The following is a 25,013-nucleotide window of genomic DNA, read 5'->3' on the forward strand; positions in this document are numbered from 1 at the left end:
ATCAATCACTCACAGCAGGCAGGGAAATATTTTTGGCTCAGATGCAGCAGGGCAGGGTGATTTCCAATTAAAAAACAATCCCGTAAGTCTACAAGTTTTTGAGACTCACTGGAAGAAAGAAGCATGAGCTTTTGTAGAATCAAGTTTTTCTTGAATTCCATCCACAGTGCAGAAATCATCCAGTCTGACATTGCTTCAACTGCCATGGCTCAGTGCTATGCAGTTCTGGGAATGGTAGTTGGTTGTGTGCAGAGCTGTGAATGTCTTTCCAAGGAAAATCATTCAATGTGTGAATGTGCATGTAGGGTGACCAGATGTGTCCCCTCTGCCAAGGAAGACACAAAAAAGACACCACAAATTGTGGAGAACATTCAAGAAAAATGGAGGGCATGAAGAAAAGAAAAACATAACAGCCAAAAAGATATACAAATATAAAAGCCAAAAAGAAAACCACTCGTAAAAAGAAAACCACTCGTAAACGCATGCTTCTCAGGTCCAAAACACACTGCAGAAATAATCCAGTGTGAGACAGCTTCAAGTGCCCTGGCTTAATGCTAGGGGATTCTGGGAACTGTAGTTCTATGAGACATTTACCTTTCTCTGTCAGAGAGAGGTGTGGTGCCACAAATACACTACAGTTCCCAGGATTCCCAAGCACTGAACCAGGACAGGTCTCAAACTGATTTCTGCAGTGTGTGTGTTTTTGGCCCAAAGCCCTGCACCAAATAGAGGAGGTGTTGAAGTTCCTCCTTGGGCAGAAGAAGGCAGAAATGCCTTGCCTTGGGAAAAGAGGACATGCTGGGATTCCTCCTGGACAGAAAGCTGAAATGGAGGAGAGGTCTTGTTGGAAAAGGAGGAGCTCTGTGTGTGAGAGAGTAATACTCTTTACATGCTCAGAGGCATGCACTACCTTCAAGCCTTCTCCCATACAAGGGGGGAGTGTTGGGGTTTTTAAATGCCTAGTCAGAGAGAAGAAGGCTGGGCAGCAGCAGGGGAGTGCCAACAGGTGTGGGGCCTGGGCCTCTCCTCCTCCACCTGGAGGCCTCCTTGAGGGATGGCTGTCCAGGAAGCAGGATGTGGGTTCCTCCTCCTCCCTCTCCTTTTCCTTCTCCGTGGCAGGGTTTTCCCTCCTTCCCAGGGCTGAAGGCACAAGGCAGGCAGCCAGGCTCTGCCATGGAGGGCCTCCAACGCCTCCCTCCAGGCCCCTTCCTTGGCCTTCGCCTCCTCTGGCTGCTGCTCCTGCTGCTGCTGGTGAGTTGAACCCAGGACCTCCTCCTCCTCCTTCCCCATCTTTCTGGATGTAGCTTCTCCCCCAAAGGGCCCTGTTTCTCATCTCCAGGGGGGCCAGGTGTGTCCTCCAGATGTAGGACGTTGGGGGACACCACCAAAGACACTCATCAGCCATGCTCAAAATGGAGGACACCTTTGGCAATGCCTCCTGGATGAAATGGAGGCTGTGTCCTCCTGGGGTGGAAAGGAGGGCATCTGTTGCCCCTGTTTTTAGGCAACACCTCACACCCCCCTCCCCCTCCCCTTACACACTTCAGTATTTATTTCTTTTTCATCTCCACTTCCATGGTTATTTCTTTATAGTCATTTATTTGGGGCACTTATCTGAGCCCCCCACCTCTCTGCCCAATTGGGACCCAATGGTTTTAAAAAGATAGGTGGTTATCTGTTACGGGAGTGCTTAGGTTGGGTATTCCTGCATGGCAAAATGGGGTTGGACTGGATGGCCTTTGAGGGTTTCACCCAACTCTACTGGATCCTGTGAACACTGATTTTGTTGTTGTGGTACTTCATAGGATCCTAGAGGTGGGTGAATCCTTCAAAGGCCATCAAGTCCAGTCCCATTCTGCCATGCAGGAATACACAATCTAAACACCTCCCAACAGACAGCCACTGAGCTGTTGGGTGAGATCTGAAAGGCCATCCAGTCTAACCCCATTTCTGCCATGCAGGAATACACAATCTAAGCACACACACTCCAACAGGTAGCCACTTGTCTGTTGGGAGAGATCTCAAAGGCCATCCAGTCTAACCCCATTTCTGCCATTCAGGAATACACAATCTAAGCACACACACTCCAACAGGTAGCCACTTGTCTGTTGGGAGATATCTCAAAGGCCATCCAGTCTAACCCCATTTCTGCCATGCAGGAATACACAATCTAAGCACCCCCAACAGGTAACCACTTGTCTGTTGGGAGAGATCTGAAAGGCCATCCAGGCCAACCTCATTCTGCCATGCAGGAATACACAATATAAGCATCCCCAACAGGTAGCCACCTGTCTGTTGGGAGAGATCTCAAAGGCCATCCAGTCCAGTCCCATTCTGCCATGCAGGAATACACAATATAAGCACACACACACACCCACACACCCGACAGATAGCCACTTATCTGTTGGGTGAGATCTGAAAGGCCCTCCAGTCCAACCCCATTTTTGCATGCAGGAATACACAGTCTAAGCATCCCTGACAGATCGCCATCCAGCCTCCGTTTAAAAGCCTCCAAAGAAGGAGACTCCACCACACTCTGAGGCATTGAGTTCCACAGCTCTCACCTTCAGGATGTTCTACCAAATGTTGGGGTGGAATCTCTTTCTATAAGTCATTTTCAACTTACGGCGACCCTAAAAAGGCAACCCTGCCATGGGGTTTTATTGGCAAGATTTGTTCAGAGGAGGTTTGCCATGGCCTTCCCTTGAGGCAGAGACAGTGTGACTTGCCCAAGGGTCACCCAAATGGGCTTCATAGCCGAGCTGGTCTCTAGAGTCATAGAGCAACACTCAACCCCTTACGCTGGCTTGCAGTACATTAATTTAGAAAAGTAAGGAATCAAAATATTATTAAACGAATTATTAAAATCATCTAAACCCTAAAAATACTTATACTAATCAAGACTGCCTTGCTGTATTGTGAGGGTTGTTGTTAGGATTCAAAAAGGGACAGCTCCCAGTATTGCTAGGGCAGTCGATACTGTGTCCTACTGCATTTTCCTTTCCTTTAACATTTTTTTCCTTTTAAAGAAAGCAAAAAGACAGTGGCAAAATGCACATGGGTTTAAACATCAAGTTGTCACCACCCTTCCATGGTACAAATTTTTTGGTACCATGGAATTCAGTGGGATTTCTTCCTAATAGATATGTATCGGCTGGCACTCTTGGTTCTTTATATTCCTTTTGGTATTACCGAGAGTTAAGCATGTGAAATCAGTGGACTTTCAAATACGGTACTTCAAAGTTTAATACTATTTAATTTAATACAATTTCAGTTGTCAATTTTGTAACTGTACTGTGTTTTTTAGACTCAGTGGTCCAAAACACACTGCAGAAATAATCCAGTTTGAGACCACTTTAACTGCCCTGGCTCAGTGCTAGGGAATCCTGGGAATTGTAGTTTATGGTGGCAGTACAGCTCTCTGATAGAGAAGGCTAAGTGTCTCACAAAACTACAGTTACCACAATTCCCTAGCATTGAGCCAGGGCAATTAATGCAGTCTCAAACTGGATTATTTCTGCAGTGTGTTTTGGACCTATGTTGCTTTGGGTCCCAATCTTAGAGGAGAAGCAAGATAATAATAATAATAATAATAATAATAATAATAATAATAAGTACTTGACTTACCACTCTGAATAATTAAAGCAGCTTAATACCATTTTAATTGTCACATCTGCATCCTATGGAATCCTGGGATTTGTAGTTTAGTGAAAAAATCTAGACTTTTCTGCTAAAGAGTTCTGTTCCCATCAACTCCAGCAGTAGCACCCTGCAGCAGAGAATTCTAAGTCTCTCCCCAAACTACAAATCTCAGGATGCACTAGGATGGAGCTGTGTCAGTTAAAGTCGCCTCTGACTGCTCAAGGTGATACATACAGCTGCCAAAATAAGCTCAGGTGAAAATATGGAGTTTACCTTTGAGTAAGCACAATTAGGAGTGGGCATTTCAGTTGAATTTGGGGTCTGGAAAGTTACTTCCAAGAAGAATGAAAATAATGACAAATGAAAACTATCCAAAACAGAGCAGTGGTTGAACGTGGGACCTCCATCTTCAGAGGTGACATATCTAACTGCCATGTGGAGATGGATGACCAAAAGGGGGATCTCTCTGCTTTCTTCACTGTCCAGCTCTCAAGTTCATACATAGTGATGGGAAATAAAATGGCTTGGACGAATCTAACTTTAATGTTCAGTTGTATATCTTTACATTTTGGGGTCTTGTCTAGGTCTTTCATCGCTGCCCTTCCCATTCCTAGTCTTCTCAAAAGCACATTAGTTTAATCTCATTCTACAGAATACTGCATCCTACAGAAAACAGTTGTGGCTAGTGCTTCAAATGTCAATGCGGCAGCAAATGCACTCTGGATTTTAACCTGAACTTTAAAGGTGCTATCTTAGGTATTGAACTCTAGCCTCCAAATAGGTTAAGCATCTTGGATCACTCCTTTAAATTTTAATTACTTCTACTTCAAACTCAGGCCTGTTACAGACTGCCAAAATAAAGCTGCTTCGGGTCTCTTTGGAGGTATGGTGTTTAAATGATGCATGCATCCGAAGAATCCGGAAGCTGCACCAAAGCTGCACTCCAGTGCTTAGGAATGGAGTGTGGCTTTGGCGCGACCTCCGGACTCTTAGGACCCATGCGTCATTTAAACAGCATACCTCCAAAGAGACCCGAAACAGCTTTATTTTTGGCAGTCTGTAACAGGCCTCAGTTTCCAGCAACTGAAATAAGCTGATGACAAAGGGGGAAAGTGGGAGGAGGAAGGAGAAACTGGGGCATTTTAAAATCAGCTGAAAAAGTGGGATGACAGAGGATGAATTAGTTCTGTCCCTGCCAGATTGGAATGGTTGGAGTATATGGTACTGCACAAAATAATCCTTTGGTTTACAATCATGTGAAAAGGGGGGGGGGGGCTTAGCAATATGAATTAAAACTAATATTTCTATCAGTTATTTATTTATTTATATAGCGCTGTAGATTTGCATAGGTGTCCTAAAATATTAAAGAAGCAGCTAACATCTATGTACACATTTGTCTTCCTTAGAAATATGAGCCATCTTTGGGAAAGAAAACTTTACGGATCACACCTGTCATTCAACAGCCTGAAGAGAATGTATTTTATGAGGATTTCATTAATCTGAACATTTTGGACAAAAGAGTGTGCAATGATACCGAAATTTCAGTCACTTATTTATGTTCAAAACCTTGCATTGTTACCATAGAAGCCATAGCTTCACTGGAATTCAGAACTGGTGTTTCAGTGTATAAGAAAAGTTGGGAGAATGACAATCACCTCCACGCCACTTGGAATCAAACAGTGAACTTGAAATTTCCAAGCAACATGGTTTTCAGAGATGATTTTGTGATCAAGCATTCCTTAATAGTACATACAGTGATACTATATGCCTGGCTTAGTCATAAACAAGCAGTGATCGACCATGAGAAACAAGGGGAAGGATACCTGCAGGCAATTGCAAGGGACTATACTTTGTTAGAAACAGTTCCACCTTTTGAACGTCCATACAAAGAGCACAAAGTGTGTCTGAAGTGGGGCTTGGAATATACCTGGAAACTACATGCAAACAGAATACCTCAATGTCTTCATGAAAGTGGTATGTATTTTCTTCTGGACGGTGGGGTGAGCCATAGTTTTGTCAAAACAATATATTGTGTGAATATGCAAAAAATGTAAGATGCTCACCCAAAGGGGATCATTTAAAATCTGAAGCATGGAGTAACTTGACATTTGTAATGTGGAATATTTAAACATGCAGGTAGAAAAGAGGCCTTGTTTAAGTGGGTCTACTACTTGGATCTACAAGTAGTGACATCACTTGAAAGCATCTTTATTGCAGGACTGCTAAATTAGCAGCTGTAGTTGGATCATAGTTTTCATCATCACCTGCTGCCAACATCTGGAGGGCAGTAGGTTCCCAATTTTGTCTTATTCTTTTTCTTAAGGAAATAGGGCATTTGGTGACAGGTAAGAGACTTCCTTCTTAGTTTTCTGACAGTCTTTTGCCCAGTGGAAGTGATTTAAAAGAACAAGGGATACAGAAAAATCCACTCATGAAATGCTGGAGGTTATAGAGATCATATATTCTAGCCGATAGATCTGTTCAAAGAGAATAGTAAACCAGACTACATGAATAAATTAGCACATGCTTCAGCTGAGACACATCCTCTTCCCTCCATTTTCACAGTCATAAGGAGGAAATTGGAACCTTTCACTTCTGAGTCTAAGCAAATCACAGGTTTCTGTTACATCTAAACTTGGAAACTGGATTTATTTAACTGCAGGTTTGTTTAGAATAAACCTAGATCAAACCATCATTTCAGATCCTGGCTTATTTCTTGAATGTCAGATAAGACAAGGAGTCTGCCTCTGGCTCCACAAAGGCAATACAAAATCAGTCACATCCTTCCCTGGGCAAATAGAGGGTTATCTCCAAGTAGTACTGAAGACAAAATGCAACTACATCCTGTAGCTACATCTAGATGCAAAATATATAAAATGACATCAATTAACAGTTCAATTAAGTCATGTTCAGTACTTCATGTCAATATATGTAGTGTTAAAATTGGAGATGAAAATGTGAGTGGCATGGAAGACCCATCCCAACAACCCTGTGTACCCAGATGTAAATTAAAATGGTCTGAAGAGGACTGTCTAATCTCATAGGCTGAGTATGGTTGCAAAGTTTAATCATCTTGTCTTCCACAGAGAGTTCAGGCTTGATATGTTCTAGGACCCATTTGTTTGTCATTTTAGCTGTCCAATGTATCCTCCAGCACCATATCTCAAATGAATTGATTTTCTTTTTAGTCACTTCCTTCACTGTCCAGCTCTCACATCCGTACATGGTGATGGGGAATGCAATAGACAGGATGATTCTAACTTTATATTTGGCCAAACATGATTACAGGAGGCCTCTCCAAATCTTCATACTCAGCACAAAAGGTGTTCAGGGGGCCCAGAGCTGTTATTAAGGTCGGGGAGCACCACTGGAAGAAAGGTAGTTACAGAATGAATATCTTTAATCTGGAATTCCAAAATCCAGAATACTCAAAAATCCAGAATTGTCCACATGGGTGATAGAGATAGTAACACTTTTGCTTTCTGATGGTTCAATGTACACAAACTTTGCTTCATATTTGCTTTATATTATGTATAAAATTATCTTCAGACTATGTTATAAGGCACAAATCATAAATGAATTCCATCTCCAAGATATCTCATTATGTATATGCAAATGTTCAAAAATAATTTTAAAAAATCAAAAAAACACTTCTGATCCCAAGCATTTCAGATAAGGGAGACTTGTATTAAATTTCCTGTATTAAATTTCCCTAGTTTGCAAGTACATTTTTACAAAACAGTGAAAGCATCCACCCTGCCACTATTTATTTAAAAGCAAAAGCTGTGGCAGAGACATGTGAGGAAATAATAGGATCACATACATAATGGTATTAAAAGAAAATGTAATACAGCAGGCCCTTCCCTTATGCCATTCTGGATCCACCCATGTAAGACAAAAGGTGTGTATGCTCAAGCCCCATTGAAAACAGTAGGGCACATGCATGCAATGTGGTACAGTGCAAGAGCCACAGGAGCATGCACCATTCTTTTTCACACGGCACGGCTTCAGCATAAGATGAAAGCTGCGTATGGCGCAGGTGTACTGTATATCAAGTTTGATGCACTGAGAATCTCCTGGTGCAAAACCTGGAATTAGCAGTAAGGTGATCACATTTGCTAATGGCAATACATTATTTTGTGTGGTGAGAAGTAATAAAGAGGTCCAAAAGATACTTGTTTAGCTGAGACAATAGGTTTTAAAATCACAAATTAAAAGTAAGTGAAAATAAGTGTAAAATGGTTCATTTGGAGGGCAAAAATATTCCAGTTTCACATATCCACTGATGGGATGTGAACTTGCAGTAACAGATCAAGGGATTTGGGGTCAAGATTAATATCTCTTAGAAGTCTCCTCATTGTATTCAGTGTATCTTAGTCCTAAGTAAGAGTGCATAAAATAGATAGTGTGCATCCTTTGTTATTCCTGGGAAGACACAAATGCAATAGTTGTCTTAATTTTTAGTGCTAAATCATCTAAATGCACTTGTGATCATTGCTTAGAGGGCTCAACTACATAACAGTCTTGGTGGTCCAATTTTTACTGATAATTTTTTTTGGGGGGAGAGGCAAGACATGAAGGCAGGAAGGTCATGATTAATTTTGCCTACTTGCAAGTAACATTTTTATAAAATACAATTTCATTGCATTAAAATAATAATAATCTGAAGCAGGAACAATCTACTATGAAAGCAATAGCAAATTAAATATTATGAAACTGAGTGAATAAAATTTTAAAAAGATATAATTAATATACCAAGAAAAAGAAAGAAAATATAAAATGTGGTTGCATACCTGGGAGATTGCATACTCTGGGGGCTCAACTAGCATACCTGTGTTAATAGTAGTGCGTGCACTTGATCATTTAATACCTTTCTGATTGATAATTTCTAAGAGGACTCAACTATATAGGAATCAACAATTTTCCCTGATCATTTATTTCTATGGGAAGCTCAGTCAACCTGTCACCTGTGATTTCCAGAACTGTGGTTTCTTAATATCCACCTGTTGGTGAGTCCTTTGAAAAATCAGCATCCAAAACTCTATTCCAGCCCTTCCCCTTTGGGCCCTGTCCTATTATACTCATGGGACTTCATTTTGAGTAACAAGTACAACTTCATTTTGAGTAACCATGTACAGGATCAGGGTAGTAGAAACCAGTATCTTAGCCATCACATTTCATATACAGTCAGCCCTCTGCTTTCGTGGAGAATCCATTCTGGACACCCCCCCCCTCGCCCTCCCGCAAAAACAAATACTTGCAGATATTCAAGCCCCTCAGGCGCACGCTCCATTTTAACCCCCTCCACTTGATCCTCACAAGTAAGTGAGGGTCACGGATCTGAAGTTGCACAAACGGAGGGGCAACTGTATTGTACATTAGTTGTTCATCTGTGAACAAATGGAGCAGTTGTATGTGATAATGTAAGTATCTGGCTGTTTTCAGTTCCTGATGAATTAATGATGGTGACATTTTACAGATGCAGTAGAGATCCTCAGCTTTCCTTATGCATCCAGTGGAGAGATGGCAGGCCTGGTGAAGAAATTTCAGAAATTTAAGAACAGAGAGCTTGAAAGGATCAGAAAGAGGCAAATTGATTACCCAAAGTAAGCAAATCTTTACATAATTACTAACTTTGTGTTTGTTTTTTAAAAGCATGATGTATTTTTCTTCGATCTGTGCTTTCTACTTGATTTTATGTTCATCAGAATCAAGTCCATCTTAGAGAAAGTCATAAATTTAAATAACACAGTCAGCTTCTTTCCACAGTTGCTTCCCTGAGAATTTTTCTCATTCATTCCCCTGTGATGTTTGCACATTACATTCTTGCAACTTAGTGTTGTAGTGTAGAACTTAGTGTTGTTCTTTTTTTTTTTTTACTATTTAAGGTTTTCATTGTTTTCTAAATTAATACTTCAAAAGCCTGTTAATCATTGAGTCTTTACTACCTAAATCCCCTATCACACAATACAGACTAGTCACTTGAGTCTCTGTGTTCTGAACACCTCTGGCATTCACTGAGTTCTAGTACATTCAGCTTGTCCAGGATCCAGTATTTAAGGAAAATAGTCTTCTGTTGAATTAGTTGCAAGAGGAGTTCTTAGAGTTGCAAGAAGACAATTTTAAATGGAGTTAGTGGTTTTTCTAGTTCAGTGGCCCATATGATCTGTAGCTTATTTATTTCATCTCTAGCATGACCACATGTGTGGTCATGTGAGAAAATGCCCACCATATACACTACATTATGTAGGAATCTTAAGTGCCCCAGACTCCTCAGATGCATCCAGGGCACTTAGACCAAACATAGGCGGCTTAGGCACTATGGGGCAAAACAGATGGGCAGAAGTGGCTGCTTAAAGATGGATTGGGACCACAGTGAACACACACTGTGGCCCTAATCCACCTTGTAGCCAGCCAGAAAAGGAGTGGCAAAGAGCCAATCCTTTTTAGCTGGCAAAAATCCAGCTTTTCCTGTTCCCTCATGGCCCCATGGCAGCTTCATGATGCTACGGTGGCAGGTGGCGTGTAAATCCCGTGCTGCTGGAGCATCATGAAGCCACCCACGTCTGGGCAGCCAGATAGTTTCAAGACATCTTGGGGATGTGTGATGTCTAAACACCACACCCCAAGCTGCAGGAAAGTCAGCTTTTAGAGCTGGTCTGTTCTGGCAGCTCAAATTTTGATTTCTACCTATTTCAAGCAGTTTTTCTTATCAATAAGCTGCATTATGGCTGTTAAATCCTAGGTCCACCTCTATGCACTGTATAATTAGCTTGTCTCCAAATTTTATGTTAGGGTCGTTTCTCCATAACGTAAGGTCTCCAAATGTGTATCAGTCAGAAGTCAGAAATCATCACAAATGCCTCCATACTTTCTCTGTGGCTATTGTAGGAGTACAAATATGACAGTTTGGGAGATGATAAGAATAATAGAGCTACCCATCCCTCTAATGGCCTTTCACACACACACACCTGTTTTCCTTTGTCTTTCCAATTTAGCTCATTCAGGGCAGTCTATCTCCAGTTTCTTCTTGATCCTATATCATAACTGTATCAAACCACTCATGAAGGTTTTGAGGTCAGGAGGTGAAATCCACCTTTTTTTGTCCCTTAGCCGTTGTAATTTGTGGTATGTAGTATATGATCTCTGATTGTTTCTCCATGTAAATGATTGACACAGTCTATCTGTTTAGATAGAAGAAAAATAATCCTAGGGATATAGAATAGTACTGGTAATCATCCAAGGATGTATGTGATATGAGGGATCATATTAATGTTAAATGCCTTTATTTCTTCCCATATATGATTCACAGTCCATAATGGTGGATTGCTCTGTCTAGGTGTCTGCACACCTGTATGATCAGAGTTTGAGGAAATTACTGTTTTAAAATTCCAGCTCCCAGTATCACCACTGACCATGCTAGCTGGGGAATATGGAGAGTTGTTACCCAAAAAGTAACTTTATTGGATAGTGGAAAGACATCATGCATGTTCTGAAATGGGTGAATTTTGGGATGGGAGCTTGTACATTAGCTTGTAAGTGTAATCAGTAAAGAATTGCCATCTCTTAATTAATTGCTAGGGCTGATAAAAGTGGAAGTCCACCACCATCTGCTCACCTTCATTAAGCAATTGCTTCCTTTCATTATAGAGGCAACCAAGCTCTTGATAATCTATTGCTGGACCTATGGTCAACATTCAGTGCCCACATAACCAACATTTTCCATTAGCATAAATATAGGATTGGAACTAGTCCAGTGTCATAGGAACATTAAAAAAAAGCCCTCCATCCTATCAGATAAATCCTGTCCAGTTAAATCCTATCAGTTAAATGTCCTAGCAACAATTTGCACATGGAAACATTGAGTGCTGTCATGAGTCCAAATTTACAGTACTGGGGTAGAGAGGGAAAACTTTTGCTGTTCTGCTATCTGCACAAGCTGCACCCTTATTTACTCTGTGACAAGTTTGCAACAGCTGTGCAGCCTGCCTGACTGAGCAGCAGCCTTGCTAATGAATTACCTCTCAGTGAGCCATTCTGCAGTGCAGAACACAGAGGTTTATCTCTTCCCTGCCATGACTATAATTAAGAATCCACCCACCGTGGGATTCATTCCATCCCATCACTTACCAACATATCGTCTATCTGAAAAGGAGGGAGTCATTGACAGGCTGGGACCTGGTGTTAAGAATAAAAAATACCCACCCACCCCCCACTCCATGGCAATTGAATACATGTCTGACCACATACTTTTATTCAAACAAAAATCCACCTAACTGTATTGGCCAACCAGAATGCACAATATACTTGTTGCAAGCTTTCGAAGCTTTGCTGGCCTCTTCATCAGGCAGGATGTTACAAACCAAACAACAGAATGCAGGCATCTTACGAACATCTCTAATTTTTCTCCAATTTGGTTTGTAACACCTTGCCTGATGAAGAAGCCAGTGGAGCTTCAAATTGTGCATTTTGTTTGGCTAATAAAAGTATCACTGTTTGATGGGTTTTTGTTTGAATTTGCTAAATGGCCAACACAACTAACTCTGCATGTTTTCCACAAACTTTTATGTTAAAGTTGTCTCAATAATCCATCATCTATTTCTCATTCAAGTTTTGTGCTTATACAGCTTTACTGTTTCAGTCTGGCTTTATTTACTCCGATACTGCAAAAAACCCTTATGTGGAATTCTCTATTTCATTGATTCTGAAGAAATGTATGGTAGCCCTGCTGTATTTCTAAATGATGAAGGTAAGTAAGGAAACAAACATTCCAGGCAGAATTATTTTAATCTGCTATCCCTGCCTCAATGTAATTTTTAATTCACACAATGTTTTCAAAGGCCATCCCAGTTTCTTAAAAAGAGCAGTCAGATGAACAGCTGGAGGAGGAAACAGGGCTGTATAATTGTATAAGACTAGAAAACAAAATATCTGCAATGGAAAGGTTTGATTTTTGTGATTCTCATCTTAGTCTGCTATTTACTGAAACTAACAGAAAGATTAGAGACCATATGGTTCTTGCATTGTATAGATGAATATATTAGTAGTGAAAGTAAAACCATATAATCAAAGGAGCAAAATGAAAGCATGACCCACCAACATTTCAAGGATGAAAACTGGGACACATTTGGTCAAACAACATATGATCAATATGGCCAAAGTTATTAATGAGGAAGAACAGCTAGGAGAGGCTGCAGTGGTTTGCTTTATCGTGACTCTGCATTTCCTCCCCTATTGCCGAGTTGATTGATTGAGAACTACTTTTGCACTTTGAATTCATTTTGGAATTAAGCTGAAGATATAGTGGGGAAGAGGAAAAAGAAAGTGCGACACATTAGAAGCAGTTGGAAAGGGAGACAACAGAGGATTAATTTGGTCTGCCCCTGTGAAATTAGGACATTTGGAAGGTATGGAATCTCTGACTAGATATGTGTACCTAGGGGGTTCATTCCACCGATGGAATTCCTTCCATTAGTGGGGCAGTTTCCCCTCTCTCTTGCAATTTCTTTTCCCTGCTTAATCCTGAAAACCTGCTCTGGATTGCCAAGAACTTCCACAGAGCAGTTTTGTGGGTGACATAGAGGACTTCAGAGAGCATGGGAAGGATGTACTGGTGGATGGCCATGAACAAAACTTTGGATTTAGTGAAAGTTATGGCAGTTAGAACTGATGAAAGTACACCTTTTAGCAGCATTCCTCTGGACAACTTCAGAATACATCAGTAACTTTGAGCTATTTCATATGTAAAATTCTTGATGTACTGCAATTGTCATCAGGCTTTCATGTGTGTTTGTGTTTACAAGTAGAACTTCACAAGTATCAAATATATTCTATTCTACATTGAGAATTTATGCCCCAAAATGGCCTCCAAAATCCTGGGTCGACGTATATATGGGGCAATGTGTAATACTCCTTATAAAGCTCCTAAAATAAGTGCCCACCCTTCTTCGCAGCCAGTGATCTTTAAACATCTACTGAGACAAGGACAAAGAGAGTGAAAGCTTGCCTCCCGGTCTGAGTTCCCTCCACACTCCTCCGTGTGTGTGTGTGTGTGTTCAGCCTCCTCCCATAGCCAGAGCTCTTAAAGAAACAGTGCTGAGGCAAAGGCAGGGACAGAGTGAGAGAGAGTGAATGCCTGTCTGAGTCCCCGCATGTGCTCCTCTTTCCTCGTAGCCAGAGATCTTTAAACAGCTGCTGAGGCGAGGGACAGAGAGTACCCTTGACTTATCCTTGGGTTATGTCAAAATCCACACTGTTGGCCCCAAGGTTTGCCCTAGACTTATACATGAGGTCGACTTATAGTTGAGTATATATGGTAGAACAAGTAATCTTCGTGCAGCCATCCCCAATTCACACAATTGCAAGGGCTCAAAAAGGAGCTACTAATGGGAAAGTAGGCCAGTTGAATATAAATAGACGTACCACTTCATAAAAGTGATGTGCTATAAAAGCTCTTCCAAGAAGCCTTTCTTCCTGAGAGAATTTTATGTTAGCCACTTTGTGTCAACATGGCAGACCCTAACTAGATTCAAAGGGATCATGCTAGAACACAGTGAATGGCTTTGGAATACCAAATTGTTCCAGTATTGCTGAAGCTATGCAGGTGTGAACCTACAATGAAATCAAGCGTGATTTCAGATAAGGCTTCTGTTGTGCAGTCATACAGCTTCTTTCACAAAACTTCATAGGCAGTCCAGTGTTTTCTATAAGCATCCTTCCTGTGTTTCTCCCTGGCTTTTCCCTTATTTTTCTTCCTAGAATAAACCCTGTAAGGAAAAAAGATTAAATAACTGGACAGTGCCATTTGGTTATGAATCCTCTGTCTGGATACACCTTACAAGGAACTTCATGGTGTAATATAAATGTTAAAAATGTATTTTTAAAGTAGGATTGGGCAATTTCAAGCCCTGGGGCCAAACTGACCCTTATGAGGCTCTTATCAGTCTCATCATTTATCTTTTGGATAGGGTTTTTCCCATTCAGAAAAGTTTAAATGCCTATTTTAGGCCTTGTTAGTGGCAGGAAAAGCATTAATCTAAAATATGCTGTTATTTTTCATCTCACTTTTGCAATTATAACTGCAACGTGGCATCTGAGAAATCTGAAATGGAATTTGGCCCTCAGGCTGGCAGAGGTTCCCCATCTCTGTTTTGAAGTAACAGCCTCAAACAACTAACTGCTCTTAAATAGCTGGGAAGGCTACGTCAGTCTTCAATAAATTTGTTGTCTTCACTTAATGGACTAAGTACTTGTTTGGGGTTATGTTTCAGGTTATGTTCACATCCAGATGCACCTTGTCAAAGGAGAAGACGTTGCTGTGAAAACGACTTTCCGCCTTCCTCTTAAGCAGTGGCTTCGACTTGACCTTTCTGTTAATGGAGGGCAGGTATATAGGATATCCTCATAGCTGAATCTAAGGAATCTAGTATTCTACCAGAGGGAGTTTGGGAGAGGGAATCCTGCTCACATCCTCTCCTAGCATTACTGATCGGTCCCGACTACGTGTGTGTGTGTGTCTTGTCTTGTATACCCCTGTTCTCTGAATTTTCTGCCAGACAAAAAAGAGGAAGGACAATGTTTTCTTGGTTCATGTTCTCTTTCATTACTTCCCTCAATTTATTTGTGGCATATGTGCCTGTGTACTGGACTGCAAAAGTAGTGCCTGGGAATACTTGTGCATGCATCAAACATCAGCTGGTGGAGGGTGAGTGGGTAAGGGGTAAGGAAGTCCCTCTAGATACTATTTTATTTACTGAGACATATCATTTGCTATTTGATGTTCCTTTTTATTGCCTGTTTTATTGAACCATTTCCTGTGTTGCTATGTATTTTATATGTATTATCCTATTATTTCTTAGATTGTACGCCATAGGCAGGTTTACTCTTTTATATTTATTGTTTTTATGTACAGCGATGTGCAAATCTACAGCACTATATAAATAATAATAATAATAATAATAATACACACACACGTATATATCTTGGTTGGTCTCCTGGTGAAATGGGGGCGTTGCTGAGGCTCATTGGGGAATGGGTAGAATAAGTGGCATTCTATTCTGGGATAGCTTGGTTAGCCTGTGTGGCTAGTGGTGTTGCTAATGACAGACAGAAGCCACTAGAAATATCAGTAAGATTCTACATTCAAACAAGCATGACATTTCCATGTTAATTTATTTAATTCTGATCTCTCCCCCTGGCTCCTGGTAGTATATTATTATTATTATTATTATTATTATTATTATTATTATTATGCTTTATTTATATAGAGCTGTAGATTTACACAGTGCTGTACATACAAACAATAAAATAGATAAAATAAACCTGCCCATGGCGTACAATCTAAGAAATAATACCATAATACATATAAATACATTGAGCATATGTGCTCAAGCCATGCGGGAGCACGCGGGGCGGCGTGTGTATACCGCCACGCCGCCGTGCACAGGAGCCTCATTCACTTGAATAGGGCTTGAGCATAGGCGGAATTCACCTTATGCGGGGGGGGGGGGGGTGTCCAGAACAGATCCCCCACATAAGGCGAGGTTCCACTGTAATACATAACAATACAGGAAAGGGTACAATAAAGTAAAGCAGGCAACAAATTAAAAATGTCAAGTAACAAGTAATAGTCACACAATACCTGGGAACGCTTCTCTGAACAGGATGATATATCTAAATCAAAGCCAACTAAAGTTACTTTTTATGTTGCCTAGAATTCCACTAATCCCATGCACAAGCATAGTGACCATACTGGGGATTTGGGGGAGTTTTATTGCAAAATAAATAATTTTTTCAAGCTCTGATCTGAAGAGACCCTTAAAATTTACTTAGAAAAGTAAAATCTGAGATACATTTGTGAAAATGTAGTAGTGATTGTCCATATAGAGCATTACTGAATTCTTACGGATTTTTTCCAAGAGTGAACTGAATATTGTGACATCAAGCAAACAGTAAATAAATGTTATATTTTAAATTCTCAGTATGTTTTAAGTAATATTTATTTATTTTTTCTTTTTAGATAGAAATACACAGTGTTGGAAAGAATCTGAAAACTCATCAGCATGAAACATTTAAGTAAGAGTAACTTCCTTCAGCTGAGACTAGTACATTATGCTCTTACATAGTTGTAACAATTTCCTTTAGATGAATCCCAACCCACAACTTAGCTCTTTTAATGCAGAGTTATTGAGAAAACAAGGGGGAGTTGTACCATGTGTTCTTTAAGCCTATCACTACATAAATAATTTTGAAAGGTACAAGTCAATTTTCAAACTATTTACTTATCTACTTTTCTAGTTTTAGAGAGGACTTTTATTATGATGACACATCTGGATATTTAGTTCTGGGAGGCAGCACATATTCATCTGGTATTGAAGGATACTTTGGAACAGTAAAATACTATCGTCTAAATGGCCTCGAGACTGAAAGGGTGAGTGTATAAGAGGCAATATGACTTAAAAGTACTTTTAAATAAAATAAATTAATACTAATAAGAGAGCATAGATGCAGTGCTTCTCCTGATTCTGCTGTTTGGGAGTCTTGCTGATTTCCACTGTTAGTTTTGTGAACAGTCTGTCATGCCTCTGTTCTCCACAGTGTGGAGGAGAAATAATGCTTCTGTTTTGCCTTGTACAGCTTGGTAGTCAGTTGAATCAAATAAATCTTTTCCACCATTCAGGCCATGCTATAGGTTGAGAGTTTTTAGCAGATAGAAGTGTCCCATTTTCTTTGTCTTATTAGGGATCTGTAGATTCCTAATAAGACTAACGGGGGTTTGCCCACCAAATAAGAATTCGTACCCCCCCAACAATGAAATTTCCTTCAGTCTACAAATTTCTAGCATAGCATAAAGTGGGTTGTTGAAAACTGTTCTCACCTAGAACATGCTTGCTATTACCAAATTCTGTGACACCATCCACATACTTTCTTATGACTATGTTAGTCACTTGGACAAAATCTTTTCTCACACTGCATGAAAATTTGTTCAGACAACATTTCCTATTTTAAAGCTAACATCAGTATGTGAAAGAGAGCTTTCCATTCATTTCTAGTATTTTATAATTATACACTCACCCCTCCCCATTTGCAGACTTGGGATCTGCCATTTTGGTCCCTTGCAGATGGCAAGCAGGAAAATACAAAACGGGGCGCGTGCAAGAACTTGCCCCCGTTGTAACCAATGGAGCTTGAATATCTGCGATATTTCTGATTTGCAGTCCAGAATGGATCTCCCGTGAATTGGGAAGGACTGATTACAGTTGACTGATGGCGATACACACATACTGACAGTTGTCTGACAGTGTGACTGTGGGCTGATTACAGTTGATTGATGACAAAATACACACAGTTGACTGATGACAATTGATACATACACACACATGATAGGAGGAATAGATAGATAGATAAATATTATAAGAACTGTATTTTGCAGCAATCCTTTTTCCAATATAAAGATATCAAAATTTATACCAGGAGTGGAAAACTGTGGAAGGTTAGGGAGCCACCTTAGTCACACCAGCAGATCTTGGAGGGCCACACCCCACTCCTGCGATAGATAGATAGATAGATAGATAGATAGATAGATAGATAGATAGATAGATTTGCCCCAAATGCCTCCAGATTACCTCTAGAGGATGTGAGGGCACTTTCACCATGTTCAGGGGCATTCCTGGACTATTTGAAGCCCAAGAGTGGGTTTTTTAAAAACAGAAAGTCAGTGGATATCACTTCCTGTCTCCTGGGGCTAATTTGCCACTGGGAGGGGGACATGATGGAAATGTCCCTCACATCTCATAGAGGGAATTTGGGACAAAAAAGTTGAACAACTTTGCAATTTTTTCTTACCTCCTTGGAGACCCAGAGAGCCTCTAGCATGGTAAAATATTATCCGTACCCCCAAAGTTATTTTGGGACATTTGGGAGCAAAAAACTTTGAGATTTCTTTTACCCTTGGGGTAAAAATATAACACATGTGCTGCACTTTGGCCACCCCTGACCTATATAGACATTGATTAAAACAATGTTAATAAAATAGTTTTCAAGAAAAAACCCTGACATGCATGTTCCGCTATGCTCCAACTATCTTTTTGGTTTTATATTTATTGTTATGTAACTGAGTGATCTTGGGTAAGTAATATCATGTGCTCTAAGCTCAGGGGAAGGCAATGGCAAACCACCTCTGAACAAATCTTGCCAATAAGACCCTGTGATAGGTTTGCCTTAGGTTTGCCATAAGTCAGAAATGACTTGAAGGCACACAGTAGCAACAGTACATACAGTGTGGTTAAGATGCAAAACTACAAATTTTAACTGGATTGATCTGAGTGGTGGTGGTCATTTAGCTGTGTCATGCAATTCACCTATATTCAGGAAATTAAAACAAAATTTCAAAAATTTATGCAAAGACTTCCCTAGTATGCTGTCACTGTGTTAGTTGCCAATATTGACACTCTAGTAGATATTGTGTTTTTCCAGATTTCTAACCCTTTCTTCAGCAATGACATTTTGGAAAGAATTGATGTGTACCATCAAAAATGTGCAGATAGCCAGAGCATAGCATCCAAGTATGGATTCACACTGAGACAAGCTGAAGAAGAGCCGAAGTGTAAGTGTACGTTTAGCCCTTTAGTGGGGGCTGAACTAGACATGATGTAAAGGAGATTCTTCTATCATTTATTTTTCATGTCAAAGCAGCTCTGACAAGGGAAACCCTTCCTCCCCCCCCCCCTACATTTTTCTGATCTAAATTGTCTCCACTGTAAGCTTCTCTTTGCCCCACAAAGGCAGGCATGCAGCAACCAAACAGTTTAGTTCTGGACTACAATAATGGAATATCATTTCTCCCTTCTCTCATTCCCCTGCCCTGTTCTTCTATACTTTATATATGGGTCACATATTAATTTGCCTTCTTTCACTGGGATGTAACTCAATATCATCTAAAGAATATAATCTGGATGGGTATCCCTGCTTGAGGACAAAAACTCACTGGGTGACCTTGGACCAGTCTCTCTCAGCCTCAGATGATGGCAATGGCAAGCCCCTTCTGAAGAATTTTGCCAGGAAAACCCTATGATGGATTTGCCTTAGGGTTTCCATAAGTCAAAAATGACTTGGAGGCACCCAACAACAAAAATCCCCGTATTATCCCCATTTACTGACTGGACACTTCAAAACTATAAATCTATAGTTTTCACACACACAAAAAACTTACAATGGGGGGTTTCATCACACAGGAGGAAATTGGAACTTTAAACAGTAATTAACCTGAGAAAATTGCGTAATTGACATTAAAACGCGATTAAAATGAGATTAACACACGAGCCTTTATCCTGTGAATAGCCAAGGAATAATCAGGCAATAAACAGCAAAAAGTTGCTGCTGTGTCTTGTCTGGTTATTCATGGGTTAATGGCATTTTAATCACTTTCCACCTTGATGTTGTGTGAAAAACATTTGCGCAATTGTGCCATAATAACAGGTTATTCAAGGAATATTATCACTTTGAACACGACGTTGTGTAAAAACCATTAGCGTGATTGCGGGATTATCACGGATTAATCATCATTTATACTTCCAATTGTCCCCTGTGTGATAAGATCCTAAGAATTCTTCTAATTGTATTTTGGCAAGGATATGACGATCCTAAATTAGAAATCTTTAGACTGGTCACTCCTAGCCAAGACAGGGTAGGCTGGTCCTCTTTCCATTGCTCTCCCACTAGCAAACAAAATGCAAGTTGGCTTTTATCATTTCTGCATTATTACTTAATGGAAACTCATAGAGGTCTCTCTCAGTGTCCATAAACTGAAGCTAATTTGACAGCAAATAACAAAAACAAAAATTACTGTATTGAGCTAGTGATTCTTTTTATTTATGCATCCTTAATCTTTTAAACATCTTTTAAATGGCATTAGTTTTTAATTTGTTTTATTATTGCTTGACACCTTGAGTGCCATTTTTTGCCAAATATTGGGATAAAAACGCAATAAATAAATAAAAGAATAGATAGATTCCATTGTGGGGAATAGTAGGGGAAGGGGGAATGATATGTAAACCAGCTTAAAGCTGCAGTCTCTAGCACACTTAGTAGACAGTAAATTTCATTTAATCCAGTTGGGCTTTGCGTGTGCTTAGGATCATGCTGTCTATAGGCTTATCTGAACTGTACAAATAAAGCAGTTTGACACCACTTTAACTGCCATGGTTCCATTCTACAAAATCTTGGAATTTGTAGTTCTCAGAGGCACCAGCACTCTTTTGCAGAGAAGGTTAAAGACCTTGTAGAATTACAAATCCTAGGATTCTATAGGATGAAGCTACAGCACTTAAAGTGTTATAAAACTGCATTATTGCTACAGTGTAGATGCACACTATGTCTGTAGTGTAATTATGTCCGCAGTGTTATCCTCATGCACCCCAAAATCAACTATAGGGCAACACCATCTTAAACCAAAAGAAAGTGAGCATGAGGTAATTATCTCATAGACAGCCAGAGTGATTCAATTTCATTTTCTTCAGGTGTTCATGACAACTATTATTTGGCAATGATAAACAAATATGGAAGTAACCTCAAATGTGCTGAGGTCAGCTGGCGAAAAGAACTATGGGAAAAATATCACAACATATTCATACAGTTGCCAGAAGGTAATGTGTTTCTTTCCAGAGTACATAGTTAAACTGGAATTTGCTATCACAATAATGTGTTTTATTTATATACTGCTATTCCAAAGATCATAGCGGTGAACAGCAAGTAAGCTAATTAGCAAGTAAGCTACAAGCTGTAGTGATGGCTGCCATCTATAGAGTATACATCTTGAATCTTAAAGCAGAATTACATGAATTAAGAAAGGACTGAGGCTAGTCAGGAGAGCTGTATGTGATCTTCAGTGTTGGTGCAGTGTGTCCTTGAATACCAGTTGCTTGGGAACACAAGGGGGAAGATGCTGTTGTGAACATGTCCTGCTTCTGGTGTTCCCATAGTCATCAGGGTGGCTATTGTGGGAATAAATGCTTAACTAGATAGGCTTTCAGTCTAATCTAGTAGGGTTCTTCTTACATTCTGAACTGTACAATATTTAATGTTCAGTATTCCTTTCAATTAGCAATTCCTATACTTCTGAAAGAAATTTCTGTCCCTTCAGCATTTTCTTCTGTCATTGTCATTGTGGTCCCAGGGGCTACTGGAATGCACTAAGGACCACTGGCTATTCCTGGACCACAGTTTTAAAACTACAGCTTTAGTAAGAATATCTGATTTTTGTATGCACCATTGCAGAAGATGTGTCTGCTTCTCCTAGCAGCTTCCAGGAAAGTATTGAATGCCCAAACCCACTGAGTTCTCTTTGATATATTGCCAACATGGTGTGAGACTCAACCATATGAAAGCAGTGTTTACATCATTACATAATAATAGACCCTGAAATGTTTCAGCAGTAAGACTGTGGGAAACCGAAGGCATCTAATCAGCTTAGTTTAATCATACACTATATTTTAACAGTTTTAGCACATGGAGGCCAAAAGGACTCAGTGATAGAAAATGGACGCAAATTATTCATGACAACTGCTCAAAATCTATCCAGGGAAGATGGCTTATATTATATAAACTCTTCTGTCTTGTCCCTGATGGATTCCAGCTGTTTGGGATATCACAAAGCTTCCTATGTCCTTGGTGTTATCTTTGAAATAGGAGTAGGTATGCCTGCAGATCCAGTTCAGGTGAGTGCTTCCCTTTTAACCAAGGATTGTGTGACTGAGTTTTGTAGCACCTTAAAGTCTAAAACCAAGATCCTATTGAAGTTCAGGGAAATAACCTCAATAACATAATAATGTGGGATCCTGTTGCTTGGCGTTGAGCACACAGCAATTTCCATTCAGACTGTGTGGATTTGACTCATGCAGTGAGAACCTAGATGCTTTATGGTGCAAGCAGTGAACATGTCAAACTGTTCACATTGTGATCCATTATGTGACTCAACAGGACCCTATTTATCAAGTTTTCCTTTGGTATTAAGCTTTTTCATTGGATTTCATGGATTTAATCAGGTCCACAAACTAATGCCAAAGAATGTCTTTTAGACTTTTAAGATGCCACAAGATTTCTTATTGGTTTTGTTGAAAAAAAATTCTAGAAAGGATACTGGCAAAATTTATTATCTCATTGGGTGTATCTTAGTCTAGAACACAGGCTGTGGTGTTTTCACTCATCCCACATTCCTTATTGATAAACATTTTTGGCATGTTTGTGTATTTTAAGTTCAGTAGTACCAGAGGTGAAAAAAATGTTTGCATATAGTAGTGATGGTCAACTGCAGCCTATGAAGAGTCCATTTGTCACTCCTGCTCATCTTCCACAGACCTCATCAGCTGAAAATCCACTTTTCTTACTTCCCAGTTTGATTTCTTAGCTGTTCTGGCAGCTTGGAGAGCTGGGAGTAGTGGCAAGGTGGAAAGCAGATAGCATGCAGGTGGACAGTCTTGAATGGCTTTAGATGAGTGATTGAGTGAGAGCAATTTTCACCTGTTTGGTGATTTGGGGGCAATTCCTCCCAACCCTTCAGTTTGGGGAGAATACAAGTGCTTGGGGAGGAATATAGACAACAAACAGCTCTCAAGGGTAGACTGTTGCCAATGGGGCATACTTTCCTTATCTGCATAGCTTCCAACTGTCCTGATTCGACAGGAATGATATCAATTAATCCTTTGTCTTCTCACTTTTTCAGCTGCTTGTAAAATGGCTCAGTTTCTCTCTCCTCCCATTTTCTCCCTTTGCCCTTGGCATTCTTCCATTGCTGAAATCGACTTCAAAGTGGAAAATTAGTTCAGAGTCAGCATGGGGGTGAGGAAAGGAGATGTGGGGATGGAGTCTTGGGCTTCTCAGTAGGTGCAGGCAAAAGCAAACTCCTGCAGCCTCTTCTAATTTGTTTGGTTATCCTTATTGACAACTTCGGCCTGCTTGACCACACTCTGATGTTGCTTGGCTGCATGTGTCCCAGTTTTGATCTGAAATGCTGGAGGACTATGCAAGTGGCGACACAGAAAGGAAAAGGAAAAAGAAGAGCAAATGGTAGTATGTTTTCCTGTTATCTGATAGACCTGTTTTAGCACATGCAATATGCTGATACTCTTTTGTTTTTGAATGCCAGGTTTCATTAGCTGTTATTAAACATAAATCTCAGTCTATTGATCTTTTCCAGGGGCTCCTGTACAGTTTGGTTGCAGCTCAAGGAGGTGATAGGCTGGCCCTAATGAACCTTGGATATAAGCATTACCAAGGCATTAATCACTATCCCCGAGATTTGGAGCTGTCATATGCTTACTATAGTGATGTTGCTGTCAAGACACCACATGATCAAAATACTGCAGATGGAGACCAGGTAAAAGAAAGCTGTTACCAGAATTATATTTCATAATTATTTTTGACTATGTAATGTTAATGTTGCATGATATAAAAATAGGAAAAGTAGTAGGCAAAAGTGGCTGAACTGAAATATTTGGTGGCAAGGAATTAGATAGTCTTTTCTTAAGGGGTTTAAATGTCATATTCAAACTTGGATCCCCCCCCCCCAATATTTCTAAATGTAGATCAAAAAACAGAGTGGTACACATTTTGCTTATTTAGATTTAATTAGGGCAATAATGCCCTAATTTTAGCATGTCTCTGACATGGGAAACATTCTTCCTAAGCACAGTTATTGAAAAAAAGAGGAACTACCATTTTAATTTTAGGTTGGACTAATCTGATATCTTTTCTAGTTTACCACTTGAAGTCATATTATATTTATTAATTATTTTGCTAATGACTGGCATATGAAAATATCAGTATCCAAATGCAAACATTTCCACAAAACTAAACAGTGGCCAAGTATTCACGGGCCAAATAACACATTCTCCCCTCGTCCTCACAGTGATCAGTCTAGACAAGGCAGGGCCCAATCCCAGTTTCTGATGTGTACTGTCTAGACAACATGCAGCGAGTTCAGCACCAAATCTGAAATATATCACCCTTAACAAGGATTTTTAAAAGTCACCTTTTGCTCCAGATCTTCCCAAAAGATCCAGTACTCTCTAAAGTTATGCTGTGTTGCTGTTACAGCATGTCCCGCAGTGCCACCTGCCCCCACTTCTGTTGGTGTGAGTCACTCCCTCAGATGTCAGAATGAGGCTCCCAGCCATGTGATTGATGCTGGGTGTCTCAATTTTGGCTTCGGAGTGACTCACACCTCTGCTGATGGCAGTGGGTGGCACAGCCAGACACATATGAGGACAACCGTCCCACATCACTCTGAAGTATCCAGGCAGTTTCTCTTTTCTAACCAAGATTTGAATATCAGCTTCAGCTTAATCATATATAGCTGTTTTAGTCTGACGCAGTCC

At 40.1% G+C, this 25,013-nt stretch overlaps 1 protein-coding gene across 1 annotated transcript in view; it reads left to right on the plus strand.

Moving 5' to 3' along the window:
* The first annotated feature begins 1,068 nt into the window (after positions 1-1,068).
* The window catches only part of SEL1L3 (SEL1L family member 3), a 43,972-nt gene continuing 20,027 nt past the window's right edge, over positions 1,069-25,013 (plus strand). Inside the window, exons 1-11 of the mRNA XM_089524703.1 lie at positions 1,069-1,251; positions 5,049-5,616; positions 9,122-9,248; positions 12,270-12,391; positions 14,913-15,028; positions 16,661-16,716; positions 16,939-17,071; positions 19,117-19,246; positions 21,159-21,284; positions 22,138-22,355; positions 23,834-24,013. Of these exons, the coding sequence (XP_089380829.1) occupies positions 1,075-1,251; positions 5,049-5,616; positions 9,122-9,248; positions 12,270-12,391; positions 14,913-15,028; positions 16,661-16,716; positions 16,939-17,071; positions 19,117-19,246; positions 21,159-21,284; positions 22,138-22,355; positions 23,834-24,013 (1,953 nt within the window). The 5' untranslated portion in view covers positions 1,069-1,074. The remainder of the gene's footprint in view (positions 1,252-5,048; positions 5,617-9,121; positions 9,249-12,269; positions 12,392-14,912; positions 15,029-16,660; positions 16,717-16,938; positions 17,072-19,116; positions 19,247-21,158; positions 21,285-22,137; positions 22,356-23,833; positions 24,014-25,013) is intronic.

The sequence above is a fragment of the Sceloporus occidentalis genome, unplaced genomic scaffold, assembly GCF_023333645.1.
Source record: "Sceloporus occidentalis isolate IW3139 unplaced genomic scaffold, rSceOcc1.0.p SCAF_5, whole genome shotgun sequence".
In the NCBI taxonomy this organism is placed as follows: Eukaryota; Metazoa; Chordata; class Lepidosauria; order Squamata; family Phrynosomatidae; genus Sceloporus; species Sceloporus occidentalis.